This window comes from Solanum dulcamara, chromosome 3 (assembly GCF_947179165.1).
Source record: "Solanum dulcamara chromosome 3, daSolDulc1.2, whole genome shotgun sequence".
NCBI lineage: Eukaryota > Viridiplantae > Streptophyta > Magnoliopsida > Solanales > Solanaceae > Solanum > Solanum dulcamara.
Genome location: NC_077239.1, coordinates 64,408,413 through 64,426,458, shown reverse-complemented (window position 1 = coordinate 64,426,458; position 18,046 = coordinate 64,408,413). Strand labels below are relative to the sequence as shown.

At 35.6% G+C, this 18,046-nt stretch overlaps 1 protein-coding gene across 1 annotated transcript; it reads right to left on the bottom strand.

Moving 5' to 3' along the window:
* Positions 1–13,602: 13,602 nt before the first annotated feature.
* Positions 13,603–15,142, bottom strand: LOC129883605 (uncharacterized). Its single transcript, XM_055958232.1, has 3 exons — positions 14,843–15,142; positions 14,623–14,723; positions 13,603–13,714 (listed from the first exon to the last, which is right to left on the bottom strand). The coding sequence occupies exons 1-3, from the start codon at positions 15,140–15,142 to the stop codon at positions 13,603–13,605; spliced, it is 513 nt and encodes a 170-aa protein (XP_055814207.1).
* Between the last annotated feature and the right edge of the window lie 2,904 nt (positions 15,143–18,046).

Sequence of the window (18,046 nt, the reverse complement as noted above, 5' to 3'; positions counted from 1 at the left end):
TGTAAATGCTCCATATCGCCTTGGCTATCAGCATATCCTAATAAATTAGAGATTTGATCTTCCAAGTCTGGCCTAAGTTAAATTTTTCTGAAGTTACTATTCGAAGTTTTTTTGTCTAAAATCCTTTCCCATTGTCCTATTCCTAATGAAGGGGACATGTCATTACAATAGATACCAATTTACCCATCACTCATCCCCGAGTGACTATCTACGATAAACAGGGCTAAAGTAGAGATAGAGTAGTACCTGCTTCATCGAACAATTGAAGATACTTATCTCGCATGTCCTTTTCAGTCTCACAAGTAGCTTCCTCCACCGAGTGATGTTTCCATTGCACCCTAACCATGTTAATCTCTTTAGTCCTCAACTTTCGGACGTCATGATCAAGAATTGCAACTGGCTCTTCCTCATATTGAAGTTCCTTGTCTAATAACATCGAGTCTCATTTAATGATTTAGTCTCCATCCCCATAGTACTTCTTCAACATTGATACATGGAACACCGAGTGTACCCCCGATAAATTAGGTGGTAAGGCCAATTTATACGCCACTATCCCTACACAGTCAAGAATCTCAAAAGGGCCAATATAGCGAGAATTGAGTTTGCCTTCTTGCCAAATCTCATTACTCCTTTAATTGGTGACAGTTTTAGAAGTACTTGCTCACCATCCTCGAATGTCATACCTCTTACCTTATGGTTAGTGTATTCTCTTTGACAACTTTGGCCCGCTAGAAGCTTAGTTTGGATGCTCCTCACCTTATCCTGAGTGTCCCTCACTAAGTCTACTCCCAATGGTTCTACTTCTCCAGCTTCAAACCACACTATGAGAGACTTGCATCTCCTCCTATAAAGTGCTTTAAATGGTTCCATCTCGATGTTGGAGTGGTAGTTGTTGTTGTAGGAGAACTCACATAAGGGCAAAAACTTATTCCAATGCCTCCAAAATCAATCACATATGTCCTCAACATGTCTTCTCGCACTTGTATAGTCCTTTCTGATTGTCCATCTGTTTGTGGATGGAAAATTGTGCTGAAAATGAGTTGAGTGCCCAACTATTCATACAACTTTCCCCAAAATTTGGAAGTGAACTGTGTACCACGGTCTGAAATGATAGATAGGGGCACCCCATGCAACCTTCCTATCTTTTTCACATAAATTCTGGCTAGTTATTGTGCATTGTAATCCACTCTTATCGGGATGAAGTGTACTGACTTTGTTAACCTGTCAACCACCACCCAAATGGAGTCATACTTTTTCAAAGTCTTGGAAAGTCCCATCACGAAGTTCATGGCTATCCTCTCCTATTTCCATTCAGGAATGGACATTATTTGAAGCAACCTTGTAGGTCTTTGGTGTTTATACTTCATCTATAGGCAGTTCTGACACTTGACTACATATTCAGCTATATCTTTCTTCATACCCAGCCACTAATATAATTGTTTCAAGTCATGATACATCTTAGTCACACTACTAAAAAACTGCCAAAAAATGATGCAAAAAAGCGATGGACTGCGTCGCTTTTTTTGTCAAACTCGATGGAAAAGCGATGCAGTCACTTCCATCGCTTTTTTACTCGACGCTATTGAAGGAGCGACTGACAGGGTCGTAAAAAATGAAGGACTGCATCGCTCCTAATTTTTTTAATTAAAAAATATATATAAAAAAAATGACGAACTCCGTCTTTTTATTTTTTTTTAAAAGAAATTATTTAATAAAAAGCGACGGATATTTAGTCTTCGTCCGTCGCTTTGTTTATCTAAATATTTTGCAGAAGAGCGACGGACAAGGTCCTTTAGTCCGTCGCTTTTCTGGAAAAATATAAAAATAAAAAACCAGAAAGTGACGGACTAAAGGATCCTGTCCATCGCTTTTCTGAAAAAATATATAAAACAAAAATCAGAAAAGCGACGGACTAAAGGACCCTGTCTGTCGCTTTTCTGCAATACTTTTGACAGCAGAAACCTACAGTTTTTGCTTCCCATCTGCATTCAAAATTCAATTCAATTGTATTTAATTCAGTCCATTCAACCACAAATAACAACAAACAAAATCCGAAAAATATATAATAACAAACATAATTAAATATTTAAAATGAATAAAATCATAATTTAGAATGATTTAAAGTGTTTCAAAGTTAATAAAAAATTTTAAAATGTTCATAAACTAACATAGGGAACCCTAATGACTATTTGCTATATATTCATCACTATCGTCGAAATCATCCGGAGTGGACGCTCTTGAATAATGGGGCGGAGGCTGACGGGCGAGGTTGAGCACTTGTTCTTTAATTTGTTTAACTTGTTCATTCATACTTTTTTGATCCTCGATCCTTCTTTTCTCTGATTCTTCCAATGCGTGTGTAAGTTCTGTTATTTGCTGAGACATTGTAGCTATTTGAACCCCGTCAATGGCCTCGGTTTGACGCAATGATCCAATACCTTCTAAACCTGATTGGAGTCGTCGTACATTATTTCTAGAGCCCATTCCATATATTCGGCCCTTTTGGCTACCCTCCAACCACTTTTTCCGTCCAAATTTGAGTGGACTGTTCAGTCGTTAGCTGAGTCGAATCTCCCATCTCACGTACGTGCCGCTCATAATCTTGCTGCATATTAGAAAATAAATGTTATAATCAAACTATTATATATATATATATATATATATTAAAAATAAAACTTAGAATTAAAATATATTATAATATATCTTAAATAACTTACATATGCTCGTTCGGCCCTTTCCTCCACCCATTCATCCGGATCTGACTCATTAGTATTTTTCTTCACATGAGTCTTTTTAAAGACTTCATAGCGATAGGGAGTGCGTCCCAATTCTTTTTCCTATAAATAAAAATACAATTAATAAAATAATATTTTGTGAAATAATTTATTTCAGAAAATAAATTTAAACTTAAAATTTAGAAACATTACCATCTTCCTCTGAATCGTACCAACACTCTTTGCACCTCCGGTGTGCAACGAGTCACCCTTTAGGCTGGGTCTTGCTTTTTTTCCTTGATCGAACAAGGCCTTGAATTCTTCGGTATCCCAATACTGCATAATTCTTCAAATATATGAGGCAGCATCCAACTCGAATGTGCCCGATCATCCCTAGCTTTCTTTAGCCAGTTGGACAGTCTGGCGCTCGCTTTTCTTTCAAAAGTGGTCGTAATAACCATATTGTACCTTGGCTCCCAGGTACATAAAGTTTGAAAAAATGAATAACGTGAAATAATTAGTTAAGTAAAGTATAGTAAAAATATTAAACGTAACTTGAAAAACTAGATTTAAACATATATATACCTTGAATTCATTAAACATTGCTTGGCGAATACTGTTTGGAATCTCCCGCCAAGAGTGATAGGGCTCAGTATATAGCCTCCTAACACTCTCCTGAAGAGCCCTAGCAGCATCCTTCGAAAGATGTCACCTGCAAGACACATAATAAACATGTAATTATATCATCAATAAGTTATTAATCTAGCAAAAATAAATAAATAAATAAAATATTAAACTTACGAGGATTCATCAGGCTCAATCATGACTCTCCCAAGTCTGTCCCTTTGACCAGGAGCTAACCCAGACACATTATGTAATGCCTCTGTTCTAGCAGCAGAAGAAGGTGTAGGTGATGTTGTGGAAGTGTCAGTATCAACACTAGAATCTCTAAGTCTCAAATTAGATATGTGAGGAGACTGATATCCGGAAGATGGAGTAGAAGAAGATGATACTCTCGGGGGTCGAGCAATAAACTTTGTGGGTAGTTGGTAGGTCTGGACATATGAAGTATATTTGACCTATGAAGAAGAAGAAGTGTCGCATGGTCGGCGAAACTGATTATGGTAAACTAAAGGATCCATAGTCCCAAAAGGCACAACATGAATATGTGTACTAGGACTAGCTCGGCGGTGCTGCATCTCTGGTGCTAAAGAAATATGTCCTGGGATCTCCTCAGGATCAACAGGTCTCCTAGACTTCTTTTTACTTCTACCAGAATGGCTAACACCAAGATGATCCCAGGATCTATCACCATCACCAGATGAAATCTGCATGTAAAGTAACAATACAACATATAAAAACCACATAGTTGATTAAATTTAGGGTTAGAGAAATAAATAACTTACATACTAGTGATAATCTATCACTTTATTCCTCCTCACTTATTTCATTTTCGTCATCTTTTCATTCTTCCTTCTCAGATGTTTCATATTCATTGTCAATTTATTCCTCCTTCTCAAATGATTCATATTCCTCATTTATTTCTTCCTCAATATTTGGCATTATAAGTTTATCATCGGAAACCTCTTCTACTATGTGTTGAGGATGTTCTAGTGTGGTTTCCAACTCAACATCAACTTGTCGTTGAGCAAGTGCAACATTATTTTGGTATGCCACATCTAATACATTTTTAATTTCAATTCTTCCCACAGGCTTTGTCTTAATAACAACCCACCAATCAGCCTTATCTCTACGCAATGGATATGAAGCGTAATAGACTTGCTTAGCATTTTGGGCAATGATGAAAGGATCATAACTTCCGTATTATCTGGTGTGCTTAACTTCAATTATATTATGTTGTTGATCCACCCTTGTGACTCTGTGTGATGGGTCAAACCACTTACACTGAAACAATACTATCTTTTTTTAGGCCAACCTAAATATCTTACTTCAATAATCTCCTGAATGACACCATAATATTCTATAATTTGACCATTACCGTCGACATCACCTTGAATGCACACACCACTATTATTGGTTTTCTTGTGCATAGAAACTTCTTCAGTTTGAAACTTAAAACCATTCACACATTTATTCATTGTATGAATATGAGATGCAGTCCCGAGTGCGATCTCTCTCACAAATGGTGAATGTTCGACACTTGAGTATTCATCATAAACCTACAAATTGATTTCAAAATAATACAATTTACTATAAGGTGAAAACATTATACCTATTAATTCAATATAAGCTTTTACACTTACATAATCCTTGAGCCATTTGGAAAACCTCGTATATATGGCTTCATTGCTCCATGTGCTTACGAACGTGCTGATAGTTATATGTACAATTTTGATAGTTAGTAATCACTTATTAATATGTAATTTGATAATTTAATTTCACATTTACTTAAGATATGGCTGAATTTCTGGACAATTAAGCAGAACATGGGTCACAGCTAATTGTCTTTCCATGTTAGTGAAGCTTCGTCTTCCACGCTGTTTAGATCCTCGACCACAATGATTAAAAATTAAAATCGATGGATACATCATATCACTATCACCTTCATCATTGTGATTAGGCCTATTTCTCTTGCATGGAACTTTATCCCCAAAGTAATAGGAATAAAAGTCACCAGTTTCTCTCGCAATATGAGACTGAACAATTGAGCCTTCAATTTTTACTCTCTGTTTAATTGTTTGTTTGCAGCTTCCAATTTTCCTAAATATATGTTAACTAATAATTATAGTATATATAAGAAGAATAAATTAATTACTTATATAAGAAAAATATTACCTCTCAAATGGATACATCCATCTTGTTTGAACTGGACCTCCAAGGTGGGATTCTTTAACAAGATGAACCGGAAGATGCTCCATCACATCAAAAAAATCACATGAAAAAATCTTTTCTAGCTTTGTAGTAATAACAACAATATTTTCCTCCATCCTATCTAAACTACTTTCCAACAACTTTCCAGAACATAAATCTCTTAAGAAAAGACTTACCTCTGTGATTGGCTTCCATATCCTATCAGGTAGATGACTAAAAGCGATAGGAATCAATGTTTCCATGAATACATGACAATCATAGCTTTTCATACCTATTAACTTTCCTTTATTCAGATCTGCCCGCTTACCCAAATTCGAAGCATGGCCCTCTGGTATTCTCAAATTTTTAATCCACTCACATATATCACGTTTCTCATCCAATATGAATGAATAACTGGATATAGGCTTGCTAGTTTTACCATTTTGTAATTCTTGCAACCATAATTCTTTTCTTCTACAGTCTTCTTGTAAGTCCATTCTAGCTCTTGTGTTGTCTTTTGTCTTACCCTTAACATCCATCACTGTGTTAAATAAATTGTCAAAATAATTTCTCAATATGCATCACATCAAGATTATATCGTAGGAGATTATCCTTCCAATACGGCAACTCCTAGAATATGCTCTGTTTGATCCAATTATGTTCAACACCATATCCAAGAAGTCTAGATGGTGGAGTTTCTGTAACTTTAGGCAATTGAAAAACTCTCTCCCAAATTTGATATCCTGCCAGTGATGGAGGTGGAGGGTCATTTTCAACCCTGTTTTTTTTAATGCATGTTTCATCTTTCTAAACTCATGGTTCTTTGGCAAGAACTGACGATGACAATCAAACCATGAATTTTTTCTGTCATGCTTTAAGATGAATGCCTTACTATGTTCCATGCAATGAGGACAAGAAATCTTGCCACTAGTCATCCAACCAGACAACATTTTGTATGCAGGAAAATTATTAATAGTCCATATTAAAACAGCAGGCATAAAATAATTCTGCTTAGTTGATATATCGTAAGTCATTACTCCTTCAAACCACAATTGTTTAAGCTCATCTATCAATGGTTGTAGATAGACATCAATCAAACTTTTAGGATTGCGAGGACCTGGAATAACACAACTTAGAAACATATACGGACTTGTCATGCATATTTTAAGAGGAAGGTTGTACGGGGTAAGAAATACAGGCCAACAAAAATAAGGTGAGGCAGCATTAGAGAATGGTGTGAAGCCATCTGCACACAACCCCAATCGTACATTTCTTGGTTCACTAGCAAAATTAGGATACATGTTATCAAAATGTTTCCATGCTTCTCCGTCAGATGGATGTGACAAGACACCCGGTGGTCTTCTATATTTACGGTGCCATCTCATATGTGGGGCAGCCTCATCGATGCATACAACCTCTTTAATATGGGAATAAGAGGTAAATAATGCATCACCTTAATTGGGACCATCTTTCTAGTAGGAGTCCTCTTATAATGAGCTTGTCCACAAAACTTACAATTTTCTAATTCACTATCAGTCTTGTAGAACAGCATGCAATGATTAACACAACAATGAATTTTATCATACGACAATCCTAACTTGGAAACCAATCTCTTTGTCTGATAGTGTTGAACTCTATCATATAGAACCCTATCATGTTCAACCCTAATTTGACCATGTGGTGCAAACATATTATATTCATCCACGGATAGCAGATTATAAAATATATTATTCAGTCCATCTATTTCTCCATGATCAATCCATACAAAATATCTAGGCTTAAATCCATTACCATACAAATGAATCATAACTATATCTGGATTAAAAAATTTCAAACACCTACATTCACAACAAGGACACCTAACCAATCCATTTTGCTTAAAAACATCAAGTGTCATGGCATGATCGATAAAACTTTTTACACCATCAATAAATTCAGGTTTCAAACCACCACCAACTTCATAATGCATGTTATACATCCACAAATGATGATCCATCTACAAAATTACATATATTCAAGCTTAATTAATTCATAAAGACTACAATTCATCGTGACTACAACTATCATTAATTCAAGTTATAATTAATTAATTCATATAATAATTCAGTTCAAATTATAATTAACTAATTTATGTAATAATAAAGTTCAAGCTCTACTTAATTCAAATTGTAATTAATTCAAGTTATAATTAATTAATTTATATAATAATTAATTCAAGTTCTAATTAATTCAAGTTATAATTAAGTTCAAGTCCGAATTAATTCAAGTTATAATTAAGTTCAAATTCTAATTAATTCAAGTTATAATTAAGTTCAAGTCCGAATTAATTCAAGTTATAATTAAGTTCAAATTCTAATTAATTCAAGTTATAATTAAATTCAAGTTCTAATTAATTCAAGTTATAATTAAGTTCATATTCTAATTAATTCAAGTTATAATTAATTAATTCATATAATAATTAAGTTCAAGTTCTAATTAATTCAAGTTATAATTAAGTTCATATTCTAATTAATTCAAGTTATAATTAATTAATTCATATAATAATTAAGTTCAAGTTCTAATTAATTCAAGTTATAATTAAGTTCATATTTTAATTAATTCAAGTTATCATTAATTTCATGTTCTAATTAATTCAAGTTATAATTAAGTTCATATTCTAATTAATTCAAGTTATCATTAATTTCATGTTCTAATTAATTCAAGTTATAATTAATTTCAATTTCTAATTAATTCAAGTTATAATTAATTCAAGTAAAAATTAAGTTTCAAACCTTATGACATTCAGGTTGAAGTTATAAATTAAAATATCCTAAACTTCAAGTATCTAAGTTATTCAAACTAGCTATAAAGTTTAAAAAGTTCAAAATTTATACAAACCTAAAAAAATTATAAGTTTAACTTCAAAAGTCCTAAAGTTCAACTTCATGACTTTAAATATCTAACTCTATTTAGCTTAATCAATTCTAAAGTCTAAAGATTTCAAATATTATACAAACCTAAAGTTCAAAATTAGTATCTAAGTTATTCTAATTATAAGTTCTAAATTAAAGTCCTATATATAATTCAAGTATCCAATTTCCAATATATTTCTAAGTTTCAAACTTCAAAATTTCCTATATTCATGTATCTAAGTTATTCTAAAGTTCAACATTAGCTTAATTAGTTCAAAAGAAAGTTTAACCTCAACAAGATTTCTAAAGTAAACAAAAATTTCAACTTCAAAGTTCTAATTAAGTTCAACTTCTAAATTTAAGTATCCTAAAAATTCAAGTATCTAAATTACTCTAATTATAAGTTCTAAAGTCCTAAAACTCAAGCCTCTAATTAAGTTCCAATATTTTTCTTTAAGTTTCAAACTTCAAAACTTCCTAAGTTACAATCAATATACAAACAAACTACAACAAACTAAATGGAATAAACTAATTAAGTAACTACTAAATCACAAATTACTATCCAATTTACAATCTAATTCAAAAGACTCTAATCTAACTTAAAGCTTAAAATCAAAACTATAACTACATTCACTAATTTTACAATCCAATATACAAATAAACTACAACAAACTAAATGGCATAAACTAATTAACTAACTAACATCACAAATTACTAAAAAAATTACAATCTAATTCAACAACTCAAATCTAACTTAAGCCCTACAATCAAAATTATAACTACATTCACTGATTTCACAATTCAATATACAAATGAACTACAACAAACTAAATGTAATCACCTAATTAACTAACTAACATCACAAATTACTAAAAAAATTACAATCTAATTCAACAACCCAAATCTAAACTAAGCCCTAAAATCAAAATTATAACTACATTCACTAATTTTACAATCCAATATACAAATGAACTATAACAAACAAAATGTAATCAACTAATTAACAAATGACAAATAAAAAAAATTAAAATTTAATTTTAGGTTTAGGCCCTAACCTCTTAAAAATGAATAATACTCCTAAAGCATCATAAGACGGCGGTGGCGGCGGTTGACTGACAGAGGATAGCGAAAGGGGTGGGGGGACGGCGGTGGGAGGCGGTGCGGCGATGAATTTGTAGAGAGAAGGCAGAGAGAAGAGAGAGTTTAGAGAGAGAGAGAACTGAAAAAAATACGTTCTGTGTTGAACATATTTAACAAAAAGCGACGGACAGCGTCTCTAAGTCCGTCGCTTTTTAAAAAATATTTGACCGCCATTTTGACTAAAAAGCGACAGACAAAGAGACACCGTCGGTTGCTATTTTAAATATGTTGACCAAAAATTTTGACTAGTAATGACGGACTTAGCGACCCAGTCCGTCGCTACGTTAAAAAAACTTTTAAAAAAATAAAAACAAAGGATGGAGTCATAATATTTAATTTATAAATAATTGTTTTTTAATAAAATATATAAAATATTTATATAAAAATAATATTTAATTTTAGCAAAAAAACCTGCCAAAATAAACGACGCACTAGGCGTCACTGTCCGTCGCTCCTATTAAAAAAAAATTAAAAATAAATAAAAATGACGGACAACGTCATTTTCTCCGTCGCATTTTATTTGCGACGTAATCGGTCGCTTTTTGTTTTATCGGGTTTTGGCAGTTTTTTAGTAGTGTCACCATAGGGTTAATAGAGTATCGTGAACCATGTCATTCAAATAGGATTTTTCGAATTAGTTTGTCTACTCGGGGAGCACAAACCCTTTCCCCTAAAGTGGAGCATGTCACACCCCGATATTAATAGGGTGTGATGGGCACCCGACCCCATGCTTGGAGCCGAGCGAACCCGCTGCTTCATAGTACATACTTAATCTCCTTAGACTTTTACATCAATAAGAAATGAAAAAAAAACATAACTAAGTTTCCCGAATTATTTTTTAAAAAACAAATCTATCATCCCATAAAACTCGTGACATACGACATAATAACATAACGGCTGGTGATGCCGCTTACAAAGCTGACACTCTATACCCACGACTCTGTCTGCAAAATCTCTAACTTTGAACGAAACATCATATCGCATATACTCTGACTCGGTCGCACTCCAGGAACAAGTGGAGTTGCTAACCCCACTGGAACATCTTTTATAATAGCTTTTACTCGTCTGGGTGTACCTGCGCGGCATGAAACGCAGCCCCCCGAAGAAAAAGGGGTCAGTACGAGTAATGTACTGAGTATGTAAGGCATGAAAATCAGCATAATAAAGAACATAAGGTAGAAACAACCATATCATAGAATCATAGAACATATAATGAGATAAGAGAGTAACCTGTACATATGAGTGCCTTTTTGGCCGGATGCCATGCATGCTTGTCTTATCTTTAAAAACATTTCTTTTTCATATACATAGAAAATAAAATTCATATCACCGAACAACGTCGGCTCGCCCACATATGTCTCGCGTCCGGGCATCCCGCGTCCAGGATGAAAATTACTCCAACTGATCAGGTGGGAATGCGTATATAGTGCCACATATACACCTTTCCATATCCCCCATATACATATACATATACATATAGACAACATGCACGAGAGCCCAACGAAAGTCGTATATTTATTGGAGTGACGGAAGGTCGGTAACCTCCGATTGTATTATAGACTAACCATGGTCGCTCTGTCTCACCTTAGAGGAACAATTATTATAAGATGAGACTATCAACGAAGAATAATATTAAGAGAACGTAGAATAAGGTCACAATCTCGTAAGATGCCAAATCGTATACATATGCACATAGGACCAATTTTCAAGACTCGTAGAATAAGCGGAATGAGCTATGATTCAAAAATCAGGACAAGAGTCATGTCAAGTACCTTTCAAAAATTACCATGGATTATATCAAAATAAAACTTTTGGAATCATATACACGTATCTAAGCACGAGAAAAATATCCTTTGGAAACTCAAGAAAATGGACCATCCTAGTGGCTCTACGAATAGGACTTTCTTGAAATTGTATAAAATATCATATACTTATTTCATAAAAATTATGCCAAAAGAAAGTGTAGCTCTATATACTTATGTCAAAACATGCCAAGAGAAGGAACGGTTAGCTTTACATACATGAAGTCGTTCTTATCATAGCTATCATAGACATATTCTCATCCTCGACATCATCAATGTCGTTGTAAAACATATCCATCGTCATTGTCATAAAAGCTTGTAATACTGTAAACCTTTGTTTTGGGAAACTATAGACATTTTGGAAAACATTGACGGGTTATAGGAAAAGTAGTCATTTCCTTGGGACCATTGACACCTAGCCTTTGAAAACAAAGAATATATGGAAGCACTTATGAAACCATAACATCGGAATCATGCCTTGAAAAAAAAGGGTAAGCCTTACATACCTTGTCCGCTTCCTTAGTCACCCCACTTAACTCTTGGCCTTTCCCAAAATCTATAACAAGATTATTGAACGCCAACATTAGCTATAGGTATCCAAGAACCTCATTCTAAACTAACATTTTGTCTACCAAAATTTTGACAGCACTTCCCCTGTAAATACACCATCCCCGAGAATCTAACTCGGCCAATTTTATCAACAACAATCCAAGATTTCAACTCGGTCAATTTACCACAACCATACCAAATTAATATACTACTTTCTCCAAGACCTTCCAATTCCAATAAGAACAATAACAATCTAATCCCTTCTTTCAATTTCAATTACCACAACCCAATAATTTACACACTAACCACATCATACTAACAATATTAGCTTCCATATATGCAAGAACATTATGTTAAATTTACAAACTTCTAAAACAAGTCTCCAACTACTACAACTTTATAAGGATCCTTAAGCTTTTATTAGCAACATAGAATCCATAACAACAACTAAAACACTAAATAGAATCAATTCACCATAACTTGTCAAACCACCCCCATATTTGGCCACACAACTACATGCATATTTTCATGAATTTTTCATCCATTTCTTCACTCTACAACATATACCAACCATCCATAACATATAAAGAAGATTGAAACCTTATCTTTTCCACTTAGTTCTTCAACTTGGCTAGAATTGTGCCTTGCAAAAATGAATAGTCTTCTTGTTCCAACAATCACTCTATGTTGATTAGGGCCTTCAACTTGCTTGGAATACTAGAAGAAATTATTTTTTGAAACAAGATTTCAAGGGATGAAATCCCTAGCTATGCCAATTTTTCCTCTCTTAATTTTTTTCCCTTCTTTCTTTCTCCAACTTTCTTGAAAGTTCTAGGAATGAAAAATAAAATGACTACTAAGAGCCCGTTTGAATTGGCTTAAAAAAAGTAACTTTTATGTATGAAGTGCTTTTAGAACTTTGAAGTGCTGAAAGTTATTTTTATAAATAAGCAGTTGAGTGTTTAGATAAAAGTGCTTATGATGTGAATTTTAGGGTTAAAAGAATAAAAAAAGGTAGTTTGAGAATTTAGTTAAAATATAAGGGATATAAAAGTAATTTCCATGGTCAAAAAAAATGACTTTAAGCACTTTGGAAAAAAAAGTTAGGAATCCTAACTTTTTATTTTTTACTGACTTTAAGAACTTTATGTCTTAAAGTCAGCATTAGGCAAACACGTCCAAAAGCTAAAAAGGGGCTTTAAGTTGGTTTTGACCATTTAAAGCCAATCCAAACAGGCTCTAAGTCATCTTTGGACTTATCTACTTCTTTTTCTCTTTTTTTTTCTTGAAGCTTCTAGAAAATAAAAAAAAACAAGATGACTAATTTTTTGGGCCTTTTTCTCTTCTTCTTTTTTCCATATGGGCTTTGGCCATCACTATGGATGGCCACCTAGGCCCAGGTGGTGATCAAGTCCATATTTTTTTTTGCCCCTAGCCATTCTTGATATTTCCAATTCATAATTTTCATAAGCAACTTGTGTGCTAAAAAAAATAAAATATGGCCTTGTTTTGAACTTTCCGCGATTTTTCTCGAATTATCCAAAAATACCAAAATACGGGATATAACAGAGCACCCCACTTGCATTAAGTGTTGAGTCTTGAGCCTTGCCCATCAACACTTTTCCTCTAATTTCATTTAAGTTAACATTCCTAAACTACTTGGTCTTGATCTCTTCTATAAAAGTGAGCCTTACATCAACTCCGGCCATTATCCCACCTTGCTATGAGATGCCTAGCCTCATGAACCTGGCCTCCAGGCCTGAATTCTCTAGCCAGGGGCAGTTTAAAGGCCTTCAAATAGGCTAGACTGCCCATGCTCACCAGTTTTTGGCTTAATGCATCTGCTACCACATTAGCCTTACCTGGATGGTACTAGATGGTGACCTTATAGTCCTTAAGCAACTTCATCTTCCTTCGGTGTCTCAAATTCAAGTCTTTGTGGGTGAACACGTGTTGTAAGCTGCGATGATCAGTAAACACCTCACACTTGATGCCATAGAGATAATGTCTCTAGATTTACAGTGCAAACGCTAGTGTTGCCAACTCCTAGTCATGAGTTGGGTAGTTCTTCTCATGCACCTTTAATTTTTGCGAAGCATATGCTATAATGTTTTTATCCTGCATTAACACAGAACCCAAACTAGAATGTGAAAAATCACAATAAACAATAAAGTCTTTACCTTCGATCGACAGCGTTAAAATTTGTGTTGTGGTCAGTAGAGTCTTGAGCTTTTGAAAGCTCTCTTCACACTTGTCAGTCCATTAGAATGACACCTTCTTTTTAGTCAGCCTGGTCAAATGAGTAGCAATAGAAGCAAAGTTTTTCATGAACCAGCGATAATAACTGGTCAATCCCACAAAACTTCTAATTCGGTTACGGAACTTAACCTAGCCCAGTTCTTAACTACATAAATATTTTGTGGGTCCACCATTACCCCTTCTTTTAAAACAACATGGCCTAAAAAGTCAACTGAAGGCAGCCAAAATTCACATTTGGACAATTTTGCATACAATTTTTGTCTTCCCAAAACACTTAAAACAATTCGAAGATGATCTGCATGTTCCTATTCACTCTTTGAATATACCAATATATCATCTATAAATATTATGAACAAATCTAGGAATGGCTTGAACACCCCATTCATCTAACTCATGAAGGCTATAGGTGCATTGGTAAACCCAAAAGACATCACCAAAAATTTATAGTGCCCGTACCTTATTCTAAAAGTTGTTTTGGGCACATCCTCAGGCCTAATTTTCAACTGATGATACCCAGACCTGAGATCAGTCTTGGAGAAGACTGAAGCACCTTGTAACTGATAAAAAAGTCATCAATACGAGGCAAATGGTATTTATTTCTGATGGTAACCTTATTCAATTGTCTGTAGTCAATGCACATTCTTATAATACCATTATTTTTCTTGACAAACAACACTGGAGCACCCCAAGAAAAAGTACTAAGATTAATAAATCTTTTATCAAGAAGCTCCTGAATTTGAGGTTTAATCTCTCTCATCTTTGCCAGAGCCATACGGTAGGGAGGAACGGAAATTGGACGAGTACCCAGCTCTAAGTCAATGTAGAAATTTATATCTCGGTCAGAAGGCATACTAGGTAAATTCGAAGGAAATACTTCCGGAAATTCACACACTACTAGAATAGACTCAATAGAAGTAGACTCTACATCCACATTTTGGATATGGTCCAAATAGGCCAAAAAACCATGCCCCACCATTTTTGTAGCTTGGAGAAAAGATATGACCTTAGTTGTCTTAGGCTTGTACACCCATTCCCACTCTAATCTTTCCCTCCTCGGGATTTCAAGGGCCAAAGTTTTTACGTTGTAATTAAGTACAATAAAGTAGAGGGACAACCAAGTCATGCCTAAATTCACATCAAAATCTTTTATGTCTAAGATCACTAAGTCAACCCAAGTCTGATATCCCATAAACACAATAGAATAAGCATGATACACATGAGTGACTATGACTGACTCTCCCACAAAGGTAGAAACATGAACAGGGGCCTCTAGTATATCACATAGTGTATCAAAGCCTAAGGCATATTTCACAGACACATAAAAATAAGTGGAACTCAAATTAAACAAAACAGTAGCCATCCGATTTTAGACAAGAATAGTACATGTAATCACTGTGTCAGATACCTCTACCTCGATCTTATCGAAAAAGAATAAAATTGAGCCTAATTATCCCAACGGCCTACCTCCTTACCTGGCTAGGCTATTCCTCGACTTACACTAGCATTACCTCGGCCCCCACGGCCTCTCGAATTTCTCCTAGATCACCTTGTGGACGTCCTTTGCCATTGCTCTCCCTAGTTGCTGGTACTATTGCCCAGGCCTGGTAGGGTGCTGAAACTATCCCACGGGGGTGAGGACATTCCCTCCGTGTATATTCCAGCTCTCTATAATTAAAACATCCACGATCAAAAGACAGGCAGCTGACTACTTGGGAATGATGCTCCCTGACCTTCATAGGCCGAATGCTGTTGTGGAGTACCTAAAATAACTTTCAGTAGAAGCGGGCAATGCTGGCTAAATTGGTTGGGATTCAATCACCGTCCTGCCTGACCCTTTGGAATAGGATCCTTGAAGGTTACTTATACTCTTGCGCTTCTTAGCCAAAGATTTGGCTTGCCTATGTCTTCTCACTGTAACACCCCTCAAACTTCTTCCCAAGATTCGGGCCTTCTTTGTACACGTGTGGGGCCCATCGTATTTATTTCGAAGTACGTGCTTGAGTTAAGATGAGTCCTTGAGGAGTTTAAGAGCGTTGGAGGTGATGTGGGGTCATTGAGGACCCCTAGGACCGAGCTAAGTCCAAAAGATCCGTCATGGCTAAGTTTAGGACGAGTTCACGTAAGGGTCGACTTTCAATGACCCTATCGTTTGAAAGACTTCAATCCGGGTGGCCCACGACCTATCAAATTAAAGGTCGTCGAGTCTTCTTTCTAACGCCACCAAGAACGTAGATTTTGGAGTTCGGGGCCAAAAGATATGACGATTCGAAGACGAACTAGCACGACAGGGACTTCATTTTAGCCTGGGTTACCACTGCTGGGGAAATGGCCCTGGCGCCGTAAGGGCGCGACGCGCCACTATCGCGCCAGGAACATGCCACAGTAGTTTGGTCCCTGGCGCGACGCGCCACTAAAAGTGTGCAGGGTTTTTCAAGCCAAATTCCCAGAATTCAGAACAAGGGGCTTGGCGCTGTAAGGGCGCGACGCGCCACTATCGCGCCAGAAACATGCCTCAGTAGTTTGGTCTCTGGCGCGGCGCGCCACTACGAGGTGTGCAGGTTTTTAGGCATAATTGGCCTTGGCGCTGCAAGGGCGCGATGCGCCACTATCGCGCTAAAGGCGTTTTGGCCTAATTTTTCAGAATTTTGGAGGAAGGGCAATTTGGTAATTGTCCCAAATTATATATACCCAAGCCTTGTATATTTTGGGACCATTTTCTTCAGCCCTCACTCTCTCTCTAAAAGCCCTAGCTCCTCTCTCTTCTCTTCTTCTCCATTTCCAACAAAAAGGAGTCCAAGAACTTCAAGATTTGAGTCCTCCATTGAAGACCCAACTATAAGGTTTTCTTCAAGTCTTCACTAAGGTATGTAAGGCTATCCAAAACATGGGCTAAGTCCACCCATGTGCCCTATTCTTGTTTTGAGGATTAGATGTCCATGAAAATAGAGTTTCTTGATATGGTCTAAGTTTAATGAGTTTTGTCCCCTATTTATTTGATTCTATATGCATTGATGTTGTTGATCTAAGAGGTTCCTAAAATGAGCCCTTATGTGAGTATGAGATGATGAAGAAATGAGTTGCTAAATATGTTTCATTAGTCTTCTTAATTATGTAGACTTGATCAAGTATACTATTTTCTTAAACATGTTGCTTATTATAAAAATGTCGATTTGAAGTCTTGAGGATGTGATGAGTCACAAGGATTTTCTCAAATGGATGGAGGTAATGATTGATTATATCTAGATGATGTTATTTATGTGCATTTAAAACTTCCTTGAAGGTATGATTGAGATTGAGCATTGAGATTGAGACTTGATTGTGATAGAGTTGATGAGTTGACAAGGTTGTAATGAGACTTGTTGATATGAGTTGATTGAGTTGATTTGATGGAGTTTTATGAGCATTGAGTCTTGGGAGGAGTATCGAGCACCGAATTGGGCAAGAGTATAGTCCATACTCGAACCCAATACCTGTGTTGCCAAACGTAGGGGGAATTGAACTGTTAAAGTCGGATGCTTCCCCGAGAGCTTTTGTCCTGACATTATAGGACCTGGTTGGATTGGATCCATGAGTGTTCGTCGTTCATGCCCTGGCAAGGTATGAACGGGCGTGGCAACGATGTCGTTTCGTTGTACCTTCACTGGCTCATAAGTGTTGGTTGTCGGTTAAGAGAAACTCCCAAATAGGTGTTGATAGTACTCTGAGTCAGATTGAGTTGAATTGTATATGATTGGTCCAGTCTAAATCATATCCTTGTTTAGACTTAGGACATTTGATTGAGTTGTCATCCCTTTTAAGTTGAGCTCCCGAGTTGATTTATTCTTCCTTGATGTTCATTGTATTTGGCCATTTTACATACTCGTACATTCCATGTACTGAC